Source organism: Pagrus pagrus, assembly GCF_965226575.1.
Source record: "Pagrus pagrus genome assembly, chromosome: 1".
In the NCBI taxonomy this organism is placed as follows: Eukaryota; Metazoa; Chordata; class Actinopteri; order Spariformes; family Sparidae; genus Pagrus; species Pagrus pagrus.
The window spans coordinates 10765146-10786099 of NC_140185.1; the positions used below are offsets into that span (position 1 = coordinate 10765146).

At 42.7% G+C, this 20954-nt stretch overlaps 1 protein-coding gene across 1 annotated transcript in view; it reads right to left on the minus strand.

Moving 5' to 3' along the window:
- The window catches only part of fbn1 (fibrillin 1), a 75419-nt gene extending 54670 nt beyond the window's left edge, over positions 1-20749 (minus strand). Inside the window, exons 1-8 of the mRNA XM_084357283.1 lie at positions 20477-20749; positions 19992-20278; positions 16604-16686; positions 13698-13796; positions 12764-12859; positions 11110-11205; positions 3132-3329; positions 2046-2171 (exon numbers count right to left, since the gene is read on the minus strand). Coding sequence (XP_084213409.1) covers positions 2046-2171; positions 3132-3329; positions 11110-11205; positions 12764-12859; positions 13698-13796; positions 16604-16686; positions 19992-20194 — 901 coding nt within the window. The 5' untranslated portion in view covers positions 20195-20278; positions 20477-20749. The remainder of the gene's footprint in view (positions 1-2045; positions 2172-3131; positions 3330-11109; positions 11206-12763; positions 12860-13697; positions 13797-16603; positions 16687-19991; positions 20279-20476) is intronic.
- Between the last annotated feature and the right edge of the window lie 205 nt (positions 20750-20954).

Sequence of the window (20954 nt, forward strand, 5' to 3'; positions counted from 1 at the left end):
AGAGGAGAGGAGAGGAGAGGAGAGGAGAGGAGAGGGGGAAACAACAAAAAGTATCAAGTATGTAAGATTTTAGAGTGCTTGTGTTTTTTCTATGTCACTTAAAACTGCATAGTCAATGAAAGGAATTAAACTGAACTTGAAATGCCTTCAAGAGTGACTGGAGCACATGTTGGCAGTGACAATGGAAATAAGGCATTGTCACAGGATATTAAATCCAGGGGCCTCTGTAGCTGCTCTTCTGTTCGCACCGTTAACCACCAAGTGCATATCACCATGCACAAAGAAATACACTGTAACTTAGACCCGTTTGAAACGTCTCTTTTACACAGTCCAGAACTTTTCCGGCAATTATTTCTGGGCATAAAATAGCACATTTTTTACTCTGCAAATGAGAGGCACGAAACGCTGCTCAGTCTGTTTCACCAGCGTTAGACTTGGTCTGGAAATTGTCACATTCGTGGCTTAATGAGCCAATATTTTCTCACAGGCTAACTGTAGGTCTTTATTAGTGGGAGAACAGAAGTGATGCAGAGAGAAAGAAAGATTTTATTCAAGATCAGTCAGCCAGAAACATTAAAAAATATTGGGAGTCTCCCAGTGGCACAACTATGAAGTAAGACAAGCCTCTGATTGGACACCTCTGTAAGCCACTCAGAGGTTGATAATTAGGATGTAGCTGAGATAAAAATGTCTTTGGAGAAGACATAATCTTAACTGACTGTCTCTCCATTCATATTATGCATCGACATACCTGGCCGGGTAGCTGTGTGGAAGGTCCAGTGTGCGTGATTTGGAGGGATTCAGGGACCATAATGAAATATAATATTGGCAGAAATGGAGTGTAATATTCATCATTATTCTTTCATGAGTTTATAATCACCTAAAAGTATGAATCATTGAGTTTTCGTTACCTTAGAACGAGCCTTTTATATCTACAGAGGGAGAGGGTCTCCTTTCACAGAGGACCCAAAGAACCGTGGTGTACTGCCATGTTTCTACAGTAGCCCAGAATGGACAAACCAAACACTGGCTCCAGAGAGGGCCTTTCACATTTTTTAAGTTTTTAGCAGAAAAAATGGGCACTGATCTGATTCCAGTTGGTCGCAATCATCTGGAACCACACTGCTAGACGCCACTAAATCCTACACACTGGTCCTTTACAGTCTTTTCATTTTAAATGTGTCCGGAGACGAAGACTGATGAATGTGGCTAATCTGAATTTGTCCAGCAATATGCTTTGAAACAGAAAACAAACTTTGTTGTGAGCTATTTCCCTTTAATTGAACTACACTTGCAATCGCAATTAATGGCGACCTAAGTTGAGCTGTAACAGTAGCTAGCTCAGTTATCTCAGTTAGCTAGCCTTTCGTCCATGAGTAGATGTCATCTGTCCTCTGCACGGTGATATGGTTGTTGGGTCTGTGGATTATCGTGAGTAACCAGGTCATGTTTTCAGGAAAGAGACATTCCTGTTGAGTTTTCAAATGTATTTTTTGGGGGGAATTTTGAGCACCACAAGCCACGCTTTACAAACATTAGCTAGCATTAGTCACCATTAGCTCTTACCAGACCAAGTGAGGCAGTAAGAGCAAAAACCCTCTAACTGTTTTGATTTGAGTTTTCTTGCTCATGAACTCTCTTTTCATTTGCCGAGTTAAAATGCGCTATTTCTTCTTTAAAAGTTACATAGTCTCACTTTAACAGCGACAGAAAAACTACAAGGCGCAGCATTTATTTCAAGACTCGCAATTAAGTGTGAAACAGGATTACTGAGAGAAAGCAGAGCGTCACTTCGGTTTAATTAAACATATTTCTGGGGAAGGGCAGAGTGTCTTATGTGTGGTCTTTCCCCACAGAGTAATAATCAGAAAACCACAACTGAGGTGAAGTTAACCACAACTAGACGGATGTGGCTCTTAACTCTACTTTCACATTGTTAATTAGGAACTTTGAAAATAATCTTTTGAGTCTACTCTGTCATTCAAGCTAACACAGAGTCAGACACTTCACAGGTTTAATGTGACGGCTGCTAGCTTGATTCTTACCTTCACATTTCTGTGAGACCTCGTTGAACTTGTGCCCAGCGGGGCATTTACATTCAAAGGATCCCACTGTGTTGATACAGTTTCCTCCTTGACAGATGCCAGGGATGGCCTGGCACTCATCCACATCTGTACATACACAGCATACAATTAATACACACTCTAACACACACAAGAATACACACACAGGCACATTGATTCATTTAATCTACAAAACAAGAGAAATGACAGAAATGGTCAAATAAACCCACAATATGGGCAGTTTACACACACACTCATACACAGACTAGTATAACACACAAATCTGCACACGCCTGGATCTGCATGGATTGAGATTGGGTCTGTTTTAATAGTCTGGCTCTGACTTTCCTGCGATTAACAGAGTGACAAGGGAGAAGAGAAAGAGAGAGAGGAATGTCTCCTGCAGGAGGAACAGAAATCGAGGCCAAGTCGACTAAGAATGAGATAGAAAGAGGGAGGAAAATCCAGAAAGGTCTGCAGTCAAACTGACGCTTACAGTTAAAAACTGACTTTGTGAGTCACATTGGTGATTAAATTCAATTCATTTCATGGATCTGACAGATTAAAACGTAGGTCTCAGGCTGAAAACCTCCAGGAGGCTGTGACCTGATGCAGTCCCAGAGTACTCCATGTTCCTCTGGGCCCTGGCTCAGGTCCGCCTCCCCTGCAGAGGTTCTGATGTTGTTGGGTCTGGAGCAGGCGGGCAGAGGGCCGTCTTACCAGAAATGAGCTCTCCCACGTGGCACCGCCACTGACCCGTGTTACTGACTCTGACAGTCCCGCCGCAGCGGGTGTCTGCGGGCATTCCATACACATGTGGGAGGCACTGCCACCCGACCCAATTTAACCCAATTAGAACTAATCCCATGCAGAGGGGCTGATGGGTAGAGATGAGGGGATGACAGAGGGAGAGGGGTGAAGCCAGACGAGGAGGGAGAAGGAGTTAAAACGGGCAGAGAGGATAGAAGCAGAAGTTTAATTGAAGACGAAGAGGGGAGGGACAGTGGCAGAGAAAAAACAGAGACAAAAACAGAAAGAGAGACAGAGACGCTGAGAAACAGACTTTACCTTGGCACGCCCCGGTGCGGTGGTTTGGTATGAACCCTCTTCGGCAGGGGTGAGGCTGGGCTGGGCACATCTCACAGGGGTGACCCCACGCCCGTCCCACTGTGGCGCAGCACAAAGTCTTTGTGCACACAATGCCTGTGAGCTGGCCTTGACACATCTGGTTATTCACCGAGGCGAAGCACGGCCCAGTGCGGTAGTCTGCAGAGGCAAAGCAGGAGTACGATTTAGTGAAAACTCCATTTTGTCTCTTTATTTTCAGTAACAACGAGGGCTGAGCGACATGCAAAAAACAAATTATATGTGATTATTTTAACAGATATTACGATATGGGTCATGATTTTAGAAGCAATGGTATGATGATGTGATTCTTGCTGGGGTCTGTACCAAACAAGAAATTTCCCTTACATCTTGAGAATATCATTTGCTGGCTGGAGCGTCTCTGTGGCACTACTATGCTTGATTTATTTTGCCTTTATCAAAAAAAAAACTGCAGCTCTTGGAATCTGGATATTGCACTTGGCCATATTGCAATTTTGATAATATTTCAACAAATCCTGCAGCCTGAGTGCAAACATAATGAAAAACAGTAAAGTTTGGTAGCCGGTCGAAAACATAAACAGAGAGAAGAAATCAGAATAAAACATCTATCGGTCGAGGCATGTGAGATGAAAAAATGCAAAACTGTTAATTTGTGAAACATTTCAACCAAAACTGTGGCAGAGAAAATCCAAACCAACGCTGAGGAGCCTCGAAGCTGAACTCAATTCGGCGAGTGAATAACTGTCTGGCATAGACAAACAGAAACGCTCAAACTGAATGTGATTTTGCATGACGTCTACAACTCACTCACATTATAAGTGATGAAAGTGCTGCAGAGCGGACAGTAACACACTCCATAAAGAATGCATTGTCTGGTCCTGGCATTTTAATCGGCCTGGCTCTCAGGTGCATTGTACGTGTCTGTGTGTGTGTGTTGGAGAAAAGCAGAGATAGGGAAGAGGTCTGGAAAACCTTTTAAAGTTGTGTGGGCGGCTGTGGAGAGTAATAGGCACGAGCTAGAAAAAGTGAGGACACCCAGACGAAGAAAAATCAATCTGGTGAATGTATCATACGATCGTCAGTTTAGTAAAATGGCACATTTACCATGTAGTGTGCTGCTTTTTATTATTTTTCGAGTAATACACAATCTAGGGAATAGGTCATCATTGCGAAGGCCGGCCGAGTCTGACTGACAGGGTGTGTCTATGGAACACAGTGGGTGATTTCCACGCTAGCTTCAGCAGCTTAGAATTAAAACTAAAAAAGCTTATGATAAATATGAGCTCAAGAGTGTGAAGAGAGTCTCTCCATCGAGATTCTTCATCTCTCCTCGCCTTCAAACTGGTTTAAACCTAATTCCCTTGATCCCAATGCTTGCATGCATCTATCCCCACGCTTCATCCTCTCTCCAAACACCACTCCTTAGTTGCAAACTCCCCGCAGATTTAATAAAATCTCAGAATCTTATCAGGTGAATGATTGGAAGATGGTGAAACAGTGATAGGGACAGAGAGAAAGAGAGAGGGGAAAACTCATCCCTCCCAAAAGAATCTGGCCGAGATCCAATGGCAAAAATCATTTCCACATTTCACGGCAGACAACAGACAGCGAGAGGAAAGAGAGAGACCAGTTCCAACAGCGCAGTCGTTTAAAACAAACGAGACATTGTGCGTTTCCCGTGTGGACCGGGGCCCAGCCCAGACCCGTCACGTGCACCACAGCCTCCACGGTCTCTCTGCCTCTGGCACCAGTGCTGTGTGAAACAGAACTGGGTCATCTCTCCTTCTCTTTCCCACTCCCTCCTGCTCCGGCTCTACTGGAGACCAAATGCTTTTGATTCTTAGTCTTCTTCTCCGTCACCCCAGCGTTGGAAAGTAACTAAGTACATTCACTCAAGTACAGTTTCCAGTTACTTGTGTTCAACTTGATTTTTTCTGTTATGGGCAATTTAGTTTACAGACTGTATAAAAGAATGGACGTCGCCTCAAGGTCTGAAAAGTGAAGCCAATGTGGAAGTACCTTTAACCTGCTGTCTTCCTAATGGCCAAGCAAGAGGCAACTCCACTTTTTATAGATGCTTATGAGAAAATGACCCTACTTCGCAATTGATTTATGACTTCAGTTAACAGTTTCCAAATGAGTTCATGGTTTCAATGGGTAGCTTTAAGTCTTCTTCAATACAGTATGGTTTTCATCGATCATATTCCCACAGCTGCCACTTTCCTCTGATGTCACATTCATGGTGGGAAGCTCAAATGCTGGGAAACAATGTTATGCTGATGTGTTCTAGGTTTCAAGTCGACTAAACATAGAAAATCTGACAAATTCTTATCATTTCACAACTTCCTGATTGATAAGCTGATGATGGATAGTGAAAGTTTGGAGGGACATCGGGTCATATTTCAAGCTAGAACAACATTGATAACCCATTTGCTAATGCTAGCATTCAACTTCCTAGCTAACATTACTGCTTGATCACATCCAGTGCATTTCCCTTCCCTGCTGAAATAACTGTGTCCAAGATGTGTGCTAACATTTTAGAACTAATTTAGGTCTTTCCTATCGAATCTTGTAACACTAACAAACAGACAGTCACCTCAGAGGTGGTTGATGCTAATGTTAGCTGTTGCCTAAAGGAAGCTATGGAAGAGACCCTGCAGCCCTCTGCCTGGATTTTCATATTTTCTCACTTTGTTGCTGCTCGCGATGCTTTACCAACACAAAATGTGGCTATGTGACGTCCTGGGAATGAGACTCAACAATCAACTATCTTTGTGGTGCATTAAGGAACGGCTGGCACAAATCCTACTGACTCTACCTTTAAGTTTAATAGTCTTTTAATTATATCAATATGATGTGAGTTTCAGTTAGCTTAGCACAGAAATGGCCGGTAGAAATGTCCTTCAGAGGGAAACTTTTTACTTTGATACTTTGAGTACATTTCAGAGCCTGTACTCTATTACTTTTACTTGAGTACAGAAATTTAAGTATCTGTACATCTACCTGAGTGAAGAATGTGTGTACTTTTACCGCCTCTGCCAACCGTTCCTTTAGAAGTTAATGTATCCTTATTTTTTATTCATTCTCAACACGTCCCTTGTGATACTTAAGTAAAACTTTCTGCTGTACTTCTGCACTTTTACCTTAGCTCTTTAAACGCAGTACTTGTACTTGTAGTGGAATATTAACAGTGTTGTACTTTTACTTTTAATTAAGTAAAGGATCTCAATAAGTCTTCCACCACTGCTTTCAACAGTGTTTAGCTTAAAGACAACAAACTGAGCCAGTTGCCAGGTATCTTCTCTTTCTTAAAGCCTAGGTGACATGTACCTTTCCTACAACAACAAAGGATATAGGAAAGGTAATTACAGGAGCTATGGAAAGTTTTTATGTGGCGCCGATATAAGCTGAGTGTAGCAGACTCTGTGAGGAACTCAGGTTCTCTTTTCATTATATTAAGGTTTATGTGTTATTACTGTCGGGCTGCTACACACAATCCATCTGACATTATACCTGCTCATTACAGCTGTAAGTGAAAGAAAGCAAGCACTAAAAACGCAACGACCTGCGCATGAAACACAGCGAACACAAGTGCAGCAGTGAAATAGTCAGCTGAGGTAAACAGGGAGAGGCGGACAGCTGTAGGGTGAAAGTGGTGTCATTTCATCTGTCATCTTACTGTCTCTCTGTGAACTGCATACAGCTGGGGGATCCACCCATGTCCTCTACATCTGGGAGCAATCGCACGTGTTCACACACAAACGCACTCAAACACACACACACACAGAATCTCAGCCAGCGTCCCAGCCCCTCATCCGCAGTCTAGCCAGAGATGATCTCAAAACAGACCCAAACTCCCAAAAATGTTGCCCTTGTTTTTGCTTTTACTGCTCTACTTTTGGAAGCGTGTTGAATTATTATCATGGCGGCTTGAGTGAACATTCATCTTAACATGGGAGTTTGTTTTGACCTTCATTAGTGAGAGATTTCACGTCGTAGCAGAGGTGAAGTCACTTTGGTGAACACAATAGAAACGTCGGCTCCCTCAGTGACCGGTGAGTTTATGCACAACAACAACCTCGGTGTGAACAGGAGGGAAGCCCGTCGGGAAGTGGGTCAAAAGAGTTTCCTGGATAAACTCCAAAGTGTTTGTACACACACACACACACACACACACACACACACACACACACACACACACACATCCACCTTTTTCGCATCCGCCCTTCCTCAATCTACCTCTTGCAGATGGTGCTCACAGCATCCTTGCATGCCTGAACATATGTTTAAGATGTGCACATGCAACTGTGTACGCGCATGTTTGTGTGTGTTTCCATGCATGTGTTACGGGGTCTTATATCTGGGTGGGGCCTTCCCTAATGACCCGTCAGCAGATTTCTCCATCCTCCCAGGACTAACAAGTCGAGCACACACTGAAACACACACACACACACTTGGTTATCTTTCTACTGAGGTTTGCATTGGGCTAGAACAGAGCCTGATAGGGGAAAGTCAGTGAAGCATTAAGAGACAAAAGAGCCCCTCAGCTGACTGACCGACTTCCCTGTTGTGCTCTGGCTGCTGACTTATTGACTGTGTAACTCACGTGTTGCCACGTCTCAGTCCAGACTTTCACCACCATCCCAAGTGAGCTCGATGGCGTCACAGCAAAAGCTCGACTTTATTGCTCCGCAGCTAAACGACTCTGCAGCGGGAGCCCTGCTTGCAATCAGCTGCACTGCGGCTGGATCTCACCAATCCCACATTCCAGCCTAAATCACATTTGTAACCAACAAAGAAGATGTTGATGTACCAGGCTGCATTTTCACAGCAGTCAGCTGTGCCTGGTGGTGGGACCACTGGTCAGCAGATTACCAGACACTTTGGCAGCATACGACTCAAAGTCACACAGCTCTGCAGTAGTGATGTGCTCATGTTCAGCCTCCTGATTGCACCGGGATCTTTCCCCCATCTGAGAAGAGCCCTGAGTGCAACTACTTCTCCCCTGGTCAGATCACGTGTTTGTGGAAAACCCCGTGTTCTCGCTAATGTGATAAGATCAAGCCGTAATAGGGCACAGTTCTGTAAATTGCATTAAAAACAGTGTGGGGTCATGCGTGTGAACATGGATGTGTGCACACATGTACTTTATGCATGTGCTTGTGTTTGTGTGAGAGCACAATGGTTTTTCCCTTGGGAGGTGATGGATCTTAGCCAAGGAAATTCCAGTGAAAGTAACTTAACCCAAAACACTGCCGTATCCATTGGCCTACTTTCTCGACCTCTCTTGGTGCAACTAAATGCAGGATGAAGGACAAAATAACTGATGAATTTACAGGGCTGCAAATACTGATGCTTTTCATCATTAATTAATCTGTTGATAATTGTTTTGGTTAATAATTCAACAGAGCCCTGTAGCCTAACATGACATCTTCAACTAGCTTGTTTAGTCCAACCGACAGTCTAAAACCCAAAGTCACGCAATTAGCAAAGAAAAGAAAAGTCAGCACATCCTCACCTTTCAGAGGACCTAAATAACCTAAATGTCCAATCAATCGTCAATACTGTTGTTCACTTATTATCTGTCAATCAACTGAGCACTCTATACTGTATAGTATTATGCTATACACTAATAGAACAACATTAAATGGATCAACAAATTAAGTGAATAACATTGACAATCTCGTTACATGCAATGTTTTGCTGGGAAACCTCAGATCACCACCCGCCCTAACAGACCAAATGCACCTCCTCTTGGAAGTGCCACTCCCCGATGGCAGTGGCCCCTCCAGCAGGACAATGATGCCTACCACACCGCAAACACTGCTCAGTAATGACCCATGAAACATGACAAAGAGCTCAAGGCATCAACCTGGCCTCTGAATTTCCCACATCTCAATCCGATCGAGGATCCGTTGGAGATGCCAGAACAAGTCTGATCCACAGTGGCGCCACCATGGATCGGATCTGGCTCAGACTTATCGAGGCATTGGAAACAGGACCTCTGGGGGTGTCTTGTGGTGTCTGGCACCAGGGAGTTGGCAGTGGATCCTTTGAATCCTGTGGGTTGTGAGGATGACACCTCCAAGGATCTGACCCACAGATCCCACAGATGCTCGATCTGATTGGAAATATGGGAATTTGATGGCCAGATTGGCAGCATGAGCTCTTTGTCATGTTCCTCAGGCTATAGAGTGGTGCAGTGTGTAGTCCTGAAACCCTCGTCTCAAAGTCAGTGGGTATTTTAAATTGGTTTTCAGTTAAATGCCCAAAATAAGGTCTGTGGTTACCACAGGCTTAAGCTATTTACACATTTTGTTCTAAGACATAAAATACACCATTAAATGTCCCACAATTGCTAACAAGTGTCTAAATGAGACTACAGAGATTGTCACGGACATTAAATGTCATCACACCGAACATTGAGACTCATCTACACGATTATCTTGCTGATCAAATGTGTAAGTATCGTAAACTTGTGTTTGCCAACGAGATTATTTTCAGCAATATTCAAAAATCCCACAGGCTTTTTGTCGAAGGAGTCAGGGCGATGATAACTTCCTGGTTAACCTACAAAAATACATCATCCCTACACCACTCCATTCCTGAGCAGATTTTTTAGTGTGTCAGGGTGAATTGTCCTGGGGGAGACCACTGACCCCTGCCATCAGGGAGTGCTGTTGCCATGAGGGTTTGGGTGTTGTTGGTCTGCAGCAGGGTTTGGGTGGGTGGTACGTGTCAGCTGGCATCCACATGAATGCCAGGAACTTTGCATTGTAACAAGATGATCGATGTTACGCACTCACTTGAATTTGTGTCATTTTTATAACACAAATTCAGCACAACATACTGTGTTAAGATAAATGACTGAAGATGGAAGTTGGTCTCCAAGCAGCTGTTCCCAGGCACACACAAAAACACAAACAGACAATCAATAAAGATCTGCCTGTTTCCACTCATAGAAAGACACTTTCACTAAAGCAGACAAGACTCTACCATTCATGGAGCAGCAGACAGCGAGTGGCCGGATTTAATGCTTGTCATCTCGCATAGAAGTTTACATCATTTCTTCACCAGAAACAATTACCCAAGACACAACAGCAGAGAATTTCTGAGAATCCTTGTGTTCCCTGAAAAATATGAATATCTAGAAGAAGACATTGTGAGCTTAATCTGAATCCTTCAACAGTCTCACAAACCCTTTGGCCAAGCTCCCGCAGGAAAGAGTGAAAACCAACGTTACAACATGTAGAAGTGTGCCTCAGCAGATAAGACCTGGCACTAACCCACCAGGCAACCAGATAGTATCTTATTACTTGTAGGGTTGAAGAAAACACTGATTTAGACCAAAGGACATATCCTCAGCCAGACCCAACTGACAGGCCTCTGAAGCATGGCCTCGTTAAAAGGGACGTTACTAATTGGGAGCTCTGCTGCCAATCCAAATATTAGCTTTACAAGGTCACCTCTTTGACCTCTTTAGGTCATCACTGCCACAGACCCCCAGCACATACACAAAACATACACACACGCCTGCATGTGTGCACATCTCAGTCACAAAGACAGGGCAGGCCGCCCTCGGTTTGCGTGTGCTTGTATACTTTGGAGCCACATGTGCCAGAGAGCAACCACAGGAGGTTGGGAGGTCTTCGGTTAACAAACAGCACACATTTAGAGAGACGTTACTATCCCCAGAGCATCGTTTCAGAGCAGATGTGGAAAATAATGGTCACTTCTGAGCTCAAGCTTGACATGCAAATGTTCCACAACAAACCACATTCCTGGAGCGGACGGCATGACGAAGCAGGAATCGTCCACAGTCACAAAAAACAACCGCCATTCAGCATCAGGTTTTCTCCAAAGTAGCACGAGTGGCTTTGAGGACTACTGCTATACAGACAGGGTGATGTAAGGTGAGTGGCATTGCAGCGCTCTTTACCTCTCTCACACTGAGCTCCGGTGAAGCCATAGGTACACACACATCTGTTGGGAGCCACACACCGTCCTCCATTCAGACAGCCATTTTCACAAACCGCTGGGGAAGAAAAGAAAGAGAAACAATGACACTGACGTGAGGACACTGCTGTGATTTACAAAAAATATCAAAGGATATTTCTGGCGTAAACAACTTGGGTTGTGTGTTTGCATTTTCGTCCGTCATTTATATTGGTTACGGTAACATCGCAGTCACTAGATTGACTGCAGAGATCTGGGAACACGATGACATTGCTAAAAAGGAGTCGATGGGGCAAGATGTTCCGTACACTGTGATACGTAGATGTTTACTAGGGTTTCTTTCCAGTTCATATTTGTTTTTTCTTCCACATTTGGGGGTATTTGACCAACTGACTGCTAATGTTTCTGGCCCCATCGCACTTCTTTTTTTGAAATGTTGCCATGAACACGTCTCAGCAAATAGCTTGGCAAGTGCAGAGTTATTACCAATAGGAAGGATGGCCAAAGTGTGATAAGTGTCTACCATAGGGACCGACTGTTTTTGTGAGTGCCAACAACAATACGGATTATTGGTAAATAAGGAGATCATATAACCAATATTTGGAACCAATATACATTTGCAGTAAACATTAAAATCATTGTGTCAAAAACAGTGATCAAATGTAACTTAAATACAACTTTACTTGAGTATTTCCATTTCTGCTTCTTTATACTTCCACTCAACTCCATTTTGGAGGCAATTATTGTCTTTTCCACTCCACATGTATTACTTAAGTAATAGTAACTTAAGTAACTAGTTACTTTGCAGATTCCTACCAACTCTCTGTTTTACCTGCCATGAAATTTTGGTGATCATACTTCACTTTTGCCACTTTCACTGCTTGAATTTAGCGGGGCATCCGGCGTATATGCTGGCTGAGAAGCCTTTTAAATGGTGTGCAGATGGAGCCTAATTGGAGCTCCAAATGCACTGCCAGTGTGCTAATGGTGTAGACCCCCAAGTGACTACAGAAAGAGGCAGAGAGCTCAAGTAGCATATTTTCAAATTGATTTATTTGATCAGCAATCATACAAAAAGAAAACACTGATCTGACAATCAGAAAAATATGGATCAGATGAATCAGTCGATCCCTAGTCTACAGCCACGCTACTGGTTTTACTTGGGCAAAGCCAAGCTATGTGCTAAGTGCTAATGCTAGCATGGCAACGTGCTCTCAGTGATGATGTTACCATGCTGATGTTTAGCATGTCAAATGTTTCACCATTCTCACCATCTTAGTTTAGCCAGTTAGCATGCTAACATTTACTAACAAGCACTAAACACAAGCTTAAAGGGGAAAATGTGGGGAATTGTTGCTCATCTTTGTCTTCAATAAATCAAAAATAATGTTTTTTAAAGGTCCAGTATGAAGGACTTAGTCTCATCAGGCTGTGACGTTGCAGACCGCCAACTGAACACTCCTGACCGACTCCCTCTGTATTTATAAAAGGTTTATTCTCAGGAGCGAAGACACAAGTTTTTAGATGATTATACACAAATTAAAACATAATTATGAATTTTACCATCTTTGCCCCTAAATCCTACACACTGGACCTTTAAAATATGCTGACAGTGGTATGTTCGGGATGATCCTTACGTTGACCGCAGTGGTTTCCGACGTAGCCTTTCTGACACAGGCAGTGATCCTCTGCACACGATCCCCCGTTCATACAGCGAATATTACAGTTCTGGACTGTGGGCAGAACAACACAAACACACACAGACAGAGACGTACACACAGAGCAACACTGGGGTTAAAATCAAACATACACGGCATATTAGATTTGCAAGATAAACAAAATGCACTCTGAACCATGTTTCTTGAAAGTTGTGCTCAAATATATTTTCTTAGAAATGTATGGTCTGCAAACAGATGAGCGCACTGGGCTGAAGCGCTGCGAGCTGCTCGAGAGCAACATGGAAGAGATGTTGACCGTGGACGTCTTCCAAAAACCACACACACCCAGTCGACTCACACACACACACACACACGCAACAACTCACGAGATCGACCGCTTTTTGCAAGAACGTGATTGCAACATATGTCAATTGCTTGGGGCAGTTTCAGGGATGTTTTCAGGAGGTTCTTTGGCTTCGTATCGAGTATTTTTGTACCAGGCTAGTTAGTGCTCATTACTCATGATGAGGAGAAGAAAACTTAAAAAAACAGATGCACAGCGTGGTCTGAAGTCAAAAAATCTGAGCCAATTATAAGCTCTTTAATTTTCATCCTAGAAACTGCATATTTTCTGTCATCTACCATCTGTCATTATTGTTTCTGCATGGTGAGATGTTTTTCTTTAGACTACAGCTCCTTTTTATTCAAAAAATGCAAAGACAGGGGTGTGGTCTAGGCTGTGCTTTCCAAAAAATGTTTCGACATTCACTCCTATTAGAATAAATCATACCATTAGCATGTTTATATCTTGGCAAACAGTAACCCCCCATCTATGCACACTTTATAAAATAATCCATCAAGCTGATGACAGCGAGTTCACTGCTTGGGAAATGAGGAGGTGCTGTTTAACAACCTGACTTGGATCCACAGGATGGGGCGATCTGTCCGTTGGGGCAGGTGCACATGTTTGGTCTGGAGCAGAAACCATCTCCACATGAACTCCGGCAGATCGCTGCAAAGAGGAACATGACACTCGGTCAAACAACATAAAAACGTCCTCTGTCAGGTGCAAGATAAAATAACAGTCCAACGCTCGCTTCAAGGCGCCAGGCTTTGTCTTGATTGTGCGTGAGAGAAAATTCATGTTATGTATCTGGTGCTTGTCAGCCTGTCCGCTGCAGGGTTTGGATTTCATGTTTGAATTTAACTTGGTGCAACGTAGGCCACGGTCTAAACCTCATTCTGAACTCTCATCTATAATATTTCAAAACTCAAACAGACCGCAGCCCAAATATGGCAAAATCTTCCTCTTAACCTTCATCATGGTTAAGTTATAGAAGCCCTCTTGGCAACAGCTCCGAGCTATTTTCTTCTTTGAGTTCTGTTGCCATAAATGTGTGTGATTTCAGTCGGCGCAGGCTGTTTTCGCTCAGTTGTTCTCTTTCCCACAGACTGTTGTTGGCATGGTCTCCTGCCCCCTGCTCCCATCAGGTAGAGTCCAGCCGCTGACCCCTACTCCCTGAACCCCACTGCTAAACAATGTCATTAGAGCCGCGACAGGCATCCGGCCAGCCGAACAGCCAGACTGCAATCACACAAGTCTACAGCCTCTCAGGCCTTCCTGTCTACTGAGGGGTGAGAGAGGGTGAGAGAGGGAAAGAGAAAGAGGGGAGGGGATACAGAGAAATAGAAAACCAGAAACCCACTGCTGTAAAATATTATAGGGTAATTAACACCTTTAAACAATTCAAAGGCAATATTTTGGTTTGTACTGGCGTAAAGTCTTATAAATGAGCCCGATTTATTTGGCAAAGTGACAAATTTGAGTCATGAAAACAGTTTTAGCATCCCTGTACAGGAACAGTAAAGACATCAATCAAGAACACATACTTTATTACCATCTGGGTTAGAGTTTAATCATTTGCAATAGATGTTTTGCATATATAGAGATATTTAACATGACTTATTATAATTATTCATGTAGCTTTGAAAAGGTGGAGCATGTTAGTATAAGCTTTCTTCTTCACCTGTTCAAACTCCCGCACACTGCTCTTGCTCAGCATCACAATTTATTCATTTTATTGTCATTCAGTTCCCTCTGGATCTTCCTCAAGAGTGTTTCAAACAATTCTCTCAACAACGGTCTGAAATAGACAATGCTCCGCCCATTCATTGTGCACAGGTGTGGGAGTGTCTCTCAGTAAACACTAGTGGTGTGTGTGTGTGTGTGTGTGTGTGTGTGTGTGTGTGTGTGTGTGTGTGTTTCCAACACACCTGCAACTGAGTTAGTTAGATGTGCGAATAACTTCTGTGATTACAACTCTGAAACCATCTGAATGCAACAAAGCTCCTGAAAGTGTTGGCTGTTCTTCCTGTCATAAGAGGTGGACAGTGGACAGAGTATTGTACTGAAGTGCTTTTTTGAGTATCTGTGCTTTACCTAAAGGGTAACTCCACCAATGTTTGTGCTTGCAGGTTTTGGGGAGTACTAATGCATTATGTGAAAAAAATAGTACAAAGCCTTTAGTGGCTCCAGAGGAAGCTGCATGTAATCTGATAATAAATTGCCTGCAGTGATGTCACTCAGTGGCCAAGTTGTATTGTGGGTAATGTAGGCACCAGTTTTAAAAGCAGTCCACTGGTCTAACATTTCACTCCTTCAACACTGTTGGACTCATTATGGAAAGTTTAAAAAAAAAAAAAAAAAGATCAGAATGGATCCAGCACAACCAGAGACTCACCTTTTTTATTACACATAGTCTTCTTCCTTTCCATGACCTGGTGCCTACATTACCCACAATGCAACTTACACACTGAGTGACATCACTGGAATTTAACAGATTACATGCAGCTTCTCTGGAGCACAAAATGCTTTATTCTACTTTCATCACATATGTAGTAGTACTCTGCAAGACCTGAAAACACACTTTTAATGTGTAATGTTTAATGAATCCACTACTGACTCATACTCATAGCTAGTGAGCAAAAATGTTTAAGGTGCACTGTGTAGTTTTGGAGATAAAAAAATCAAAGTCAGAAAATTGATATTTACAGTATGAATACTGTTATAATACAAACTCAGAAATGTATTTATTTATTTGATATTGTATGAAATTGTGTTGTTCTTTGAGGACAGTTTGTTCGGTTTATAACCAATGAAAATAATCAATGAAGGTTTTTTTCTTCTGATTAAAATTTCTTCCTCAAAACTACATAGTGCACCTTTAATGTTAATGACTAACATCCTTTCAGAAATGTGTTTCAATCTGGTCAAAGAAACATCAGCCATCACCAAAACTCTACATTAAACGGGCTCCAGGGTTAAAAACAACAGTGTGTCCACTTTAAAAAGAAAACGTGCTTTTGAATGTTTAAATATTTATATATAAGTGAGTAATGCAGTAGTTTCACTATAATAAATATTTGACTGAACAAGTTTGCATGTTGGAATGACACTTGTCTATACCTTGACTTAAGTAATGTAGTTGTGTACTTTGCCTGCCACTGAGTATTACTCTTAAATATCTGAAAACTACAGTCTCTTGTCGGTGTGACTTATAGATTTCATCTGACAGATTCACTTAAAAAGTGCAATAAATAAAGTTACACATTCACAATAACAGTTCATTCCTAATGTTAATTTGATACTGACCAAGTAAGAGATTGAATTCATTTTTATGTCTGGTCTGCAGGAGTCACCTTCCTTTTGGATTTTTTTCCAAAAATGTAGAAACATTTCCAGTAATGTAACATGCATTCACTTTGAATCCCATGTGGTGTAAAGTGCTCCAATAAAATAACAATGGAGGTGATACTCACGAACAATGCACTGGTTCCCTCCAGTCAGAGTCTTCCAGCCAGGGCAGCAGTAGGCGTTGTTCCTTGATCCACATACGTTTGGTCTGTGGAGGAAGCAGGGGTTCAGATCACTCTCAAATCAGGTCCATACTATTTATGAAGACCATAATTAGAGATTTTAGAGGGCTTTACAATCTGTAAAACACACAACACCCTCTGTGCTTAGACTCTAGATTGTACACTAGTGATGAAAGCTCACTGATCACTGATCCACAAACTGTAGGTCTCCTGTTTGTTGACCCCTCTGCAGAACACCTCATCAGACACAGCAGGAATAATAGCATATTGCTCATGGACGCTTCGGCAGGAGTGACAATTTGCATCCTGACCCAGTTTTTGAGGGCAAAGGATCAAGATTCAGTCATCATATGCTCACCTCCAGGTCATTAAAAATTCCAGTGACATTTGTGGGATTAGCAAAGTCACAGCCCCTCCCAAGACACTTAATTATTATTTTACAAGCCCCCCACTCATCATAAATAAACTTTCCAAAAACATCTTGTGCAATAACACTACAGTATAAATTGCCAGAGGTCGTGTCCCCACACTCTGAAGCAAAGCCAAACAGAGCTCCAATAATTGGTCGATTAATTAAACTAAAGAAAATTAATTGCCAACTATTTGATAATCAATAAAAAAATGTTGTCGATTTTCAAGCAAAAATGTCAAACATCTGCAGGTTCCAGCGTGTGTGGAGATCTGCTGCTTTTCTTTGTCACTTATGACAGCAAATGAAGAGTCTTTGGGTTTTGGACCGTTGGTTGGATAAAAGAAGCAATTTGAGGACGTCACTTTTAAGATTTAAAAAAATAATAATTGTCATTTTATAGACTAAACAATTAATCTGAAATTGTGAGTTGCAGCCCTGAAGCCAACTTATAGCTCCGCATCATGGGTGTCACGAGAAGTGAGCAGTTCAGTCAAAGAGAGATTTTCTCTTCTTTTGTTGTTGTAATCCTTCAAACTAAGTTTTTCACAAGAATAAAGTGTAAAGACATGTTATAAGGCATTATTCCTTACCCCCGCAATTATCTAGAGACCCCTTAGATTCATCTTGTCACCCAATGGGGTTGCGATGATTCAGGAGGCTCACTGAACCCTCTAGTGGCTGTAGCTAGAAATGCATTGAGGGCAATGTGCCAAAAACAGATTGTATTGCTCAGTTCATGTATGTCTACAGCTGCAATTACAAATAATTTGATGCCTTCAGTGACAGCAAAGGTATGTCGCAAGTGCTGCCAAAGAAGCTTTTGCATTTAATAGCGTAATCAGGCATGACATTTAGCCTAGGTGATTAAAGTTATAAGCAATTGTGCACTTATGTATGGGTTAAAATAAAGAAATGATCTCTTTTGCAATTTTCTGTGCTTTAGATTATAACCAATCCAGCACTTTATACCATTTTAAATATCTCAAAAGCGGACGCCAAGAAGATTTGGTGGACTATCAATTTTTCTGCAAAGAAAGAGAGACGCTTTGAAATGCTTCCTAGTTTGTGCGATGGTAATTCTTGTAATCTATCACTCATCAGGCATATTAGACAGGATATGAAAATGCACCTGCTGTTATCCTAATTATAACCTCCGCCAAGTAGGTTATGTTTTCACTGTGGTCCATTTGTTGGTTGGTTGGTTTGTCAGCAGGCTCGCACAAAAACTGCTGAACCAATTTCCATAGACCCTGTTAACCTCAATCCAGATGAAGGGTTGGATCGAGGACTTTTCCTCTCACTCACTTGAACATTGCGAGATAGAGTGTTTTTGACATTTTTGTCAATTTCTCTGGGAATAATTCATGGATATTGAGTTAAAACTCAGACATATTCAGGTGGCATTTATGAGTGAGTACAATTTGATGCAGATCCTAATAAAAATTTGGATCTGGCAGATTTAAATGTTTTCATAGAGGGTAGTCGTTTTTCAGCTGCTTCACAGTAACAAACAGGGATAGAAGCCTGCAACTAACACCAGTGTGCAGCTGAGATAATGAAGAAACACATACCAACATTTGGCTTGATTGAATTTAAGGGGACTGTTGCTTCTTGGCAGAGGTATGCACTCTACTGAGAGCCATATTATTTTTTATGTAAAGGAAGTCTCTGTTGGACACATTAAATGTCTACCCTTAAAGGTCTCAATCCACTGGACTATGCTGACAGGTATGATGTGTGCCATGGCAGTGATTTAGATATTGTGAGGTGCAGTCTGGCATGCAGCATTTGGTACAAAATATTGTTTCTGAGGAAAATAATTTGCAGCAAAAGGTGTTTTAAAACATGTGATGCACCTGTAAAAGCCATTTCATCTGACATGAAGGTGAACCTCTGGGCCATCCTGCCACCTGCAGGTCTGTGACAGGCCTACATACTATACTATGTAATCACTATGTATTATCTCGGGGCTCGATGTATATACTGTACAAAGTAACTTTAAACAGATCCACGAGATGAATAATGAAGCCTGTTGGATCTCTGCTACATTCTTATAGCGGTAAGTCAGCGTGACACAGTATGCAGCCTGTATGCACTTCCTGCCTCTGGACCCAGATGTTCTGATAAATTAACTGAAAGCATGTCAAATAAAAATGCCAGCGGAGAACGCTCATTGAGCTGTCGACTGTGTGACCCCTCATCAGCTGTTTGCTGTCATCGCTGGACAGAGAAACTTCTTTCTCCTCTTTTCTTTTTTGTCTTGATTTCCTTCTGTCTGTCTTTCTCTTTCTTTCTCGCTCTCCTTCTCACACACACACACAACCTCTCCAGCAGTGACCCACTGTGTACAGCTGCAGATGTGATTTATCCACAACTGGGGTGTGGTGTTTTTGGCCAGAAAGAGGATTAGGCTGTTAGTCTCTCTCTCTCTCTCTCTCTCTCTCTCTCCCTCTCTCTCTCTCTCTCTCTCTCTCTCTCTGCCACAGCCACACACGACCAATGGCCTCCTTTGTTTGGATGTAATTTATTATTGCAGTCAGCAGGAATGTGATATTCTTGCCAGCATTTAATTACTAAACTTTGCTCCAAACTTCCCATCACAGACAATGTCACTCATGGGTCTCAGTCTGCCTTATTAAAAAACACACACACTCACTCTCACTCTCTCTCTCTCTCTCTCTCTCTCTCGCACACACACACACACACACACACACACACACACACACACACAAGTGTTTTCTGACCTTCAGGTTTTACGTGAGAAGAGCAGACACCTGCTCCGAGCCAAAACATTAAACACACGCACAGACGCTCATTTTAAATTAAAAAGTTGGGAATGAAACTTGCATGCAGTGGAAGAGGAGAAGAAGAGAAACTGTTCCCAAATTGGACTCAGGGGGATTATCATAGTCACATTACCCTCTGAGGACGTCCGTCCCTCCCCTCCTCTTGGCCCTGCTGGCTCTGGAGTCGGTCGGCTTGGTCATCAGCTCGCTGTCCCCGGTGTCCACCACCTCTGCAGCGTCTCTCAGCTCGGGGCAGAGCGACAGCAAGGCCACCAAAGCCACGGCCAGCTGCGGCAGCCGTCCTCCACACCTACTGTCCGGCATATCCACTCTCATGTGTACAAGTCCAGTGCTCGGTAGAATAAAAGTCTCCCTGACTAGTTTCCCAGTCCCGTCGACCTCTGCAGTCTGGAGTCAAAGCTGCAAAACAATGCGAAAACATTAGTGAGAGGCGCAGAGGAGAGTGCAGGAGATGCTGCGCACTTAAGAAAAACTCTGAGAGGAAGTTTGTGTGATGAGACTTTACTCTTATTAAGTCAGAGAATCATCAAACCGCAAAAAGCTGCAGCGTAAAAGTAATACCGTGCACAATTACGCACGACAGAGCGGTTACTTTACCTTGTCTCCCGGACAGGAGATTCGCCTCAGACCCGACAGAGGACTACTTCACTTTGACTTGCAGGTATTGCTGAATAAACGTTTAAGAAGCAAACTGCGGAGAAGTAGGAAAGTCACTGAAACGCTTCGCTGAGCTGCTATAAATAGATGCGCATGGTAACTTTTGGAGCTCGTGCGTGTCCAGTCGCGTGTTGACTCTGCACAGATAAGTTAGAGGAGCTGATGCATTCCAGAGGATGAGAAGGGCAAAACTCACTGTGTCTCTCCCTCACTGCACAGCTCTTTCCTCATCTCTCACTCTGCTCAACTTTCCCCAAAACTGTTTTTTCTTTTCTTCTCCTGCTCTCGCGATACAAAAGCCTGAGTGCAAAAAATGCACAAGTTAACTGTGGACCTTCAGCCAGGACTGTTAACTGTTACAGTCATCTGACAGTCAACACAGGGAAGACTGCAAGTAGAAGAGGAGAGAGCTTCTGAC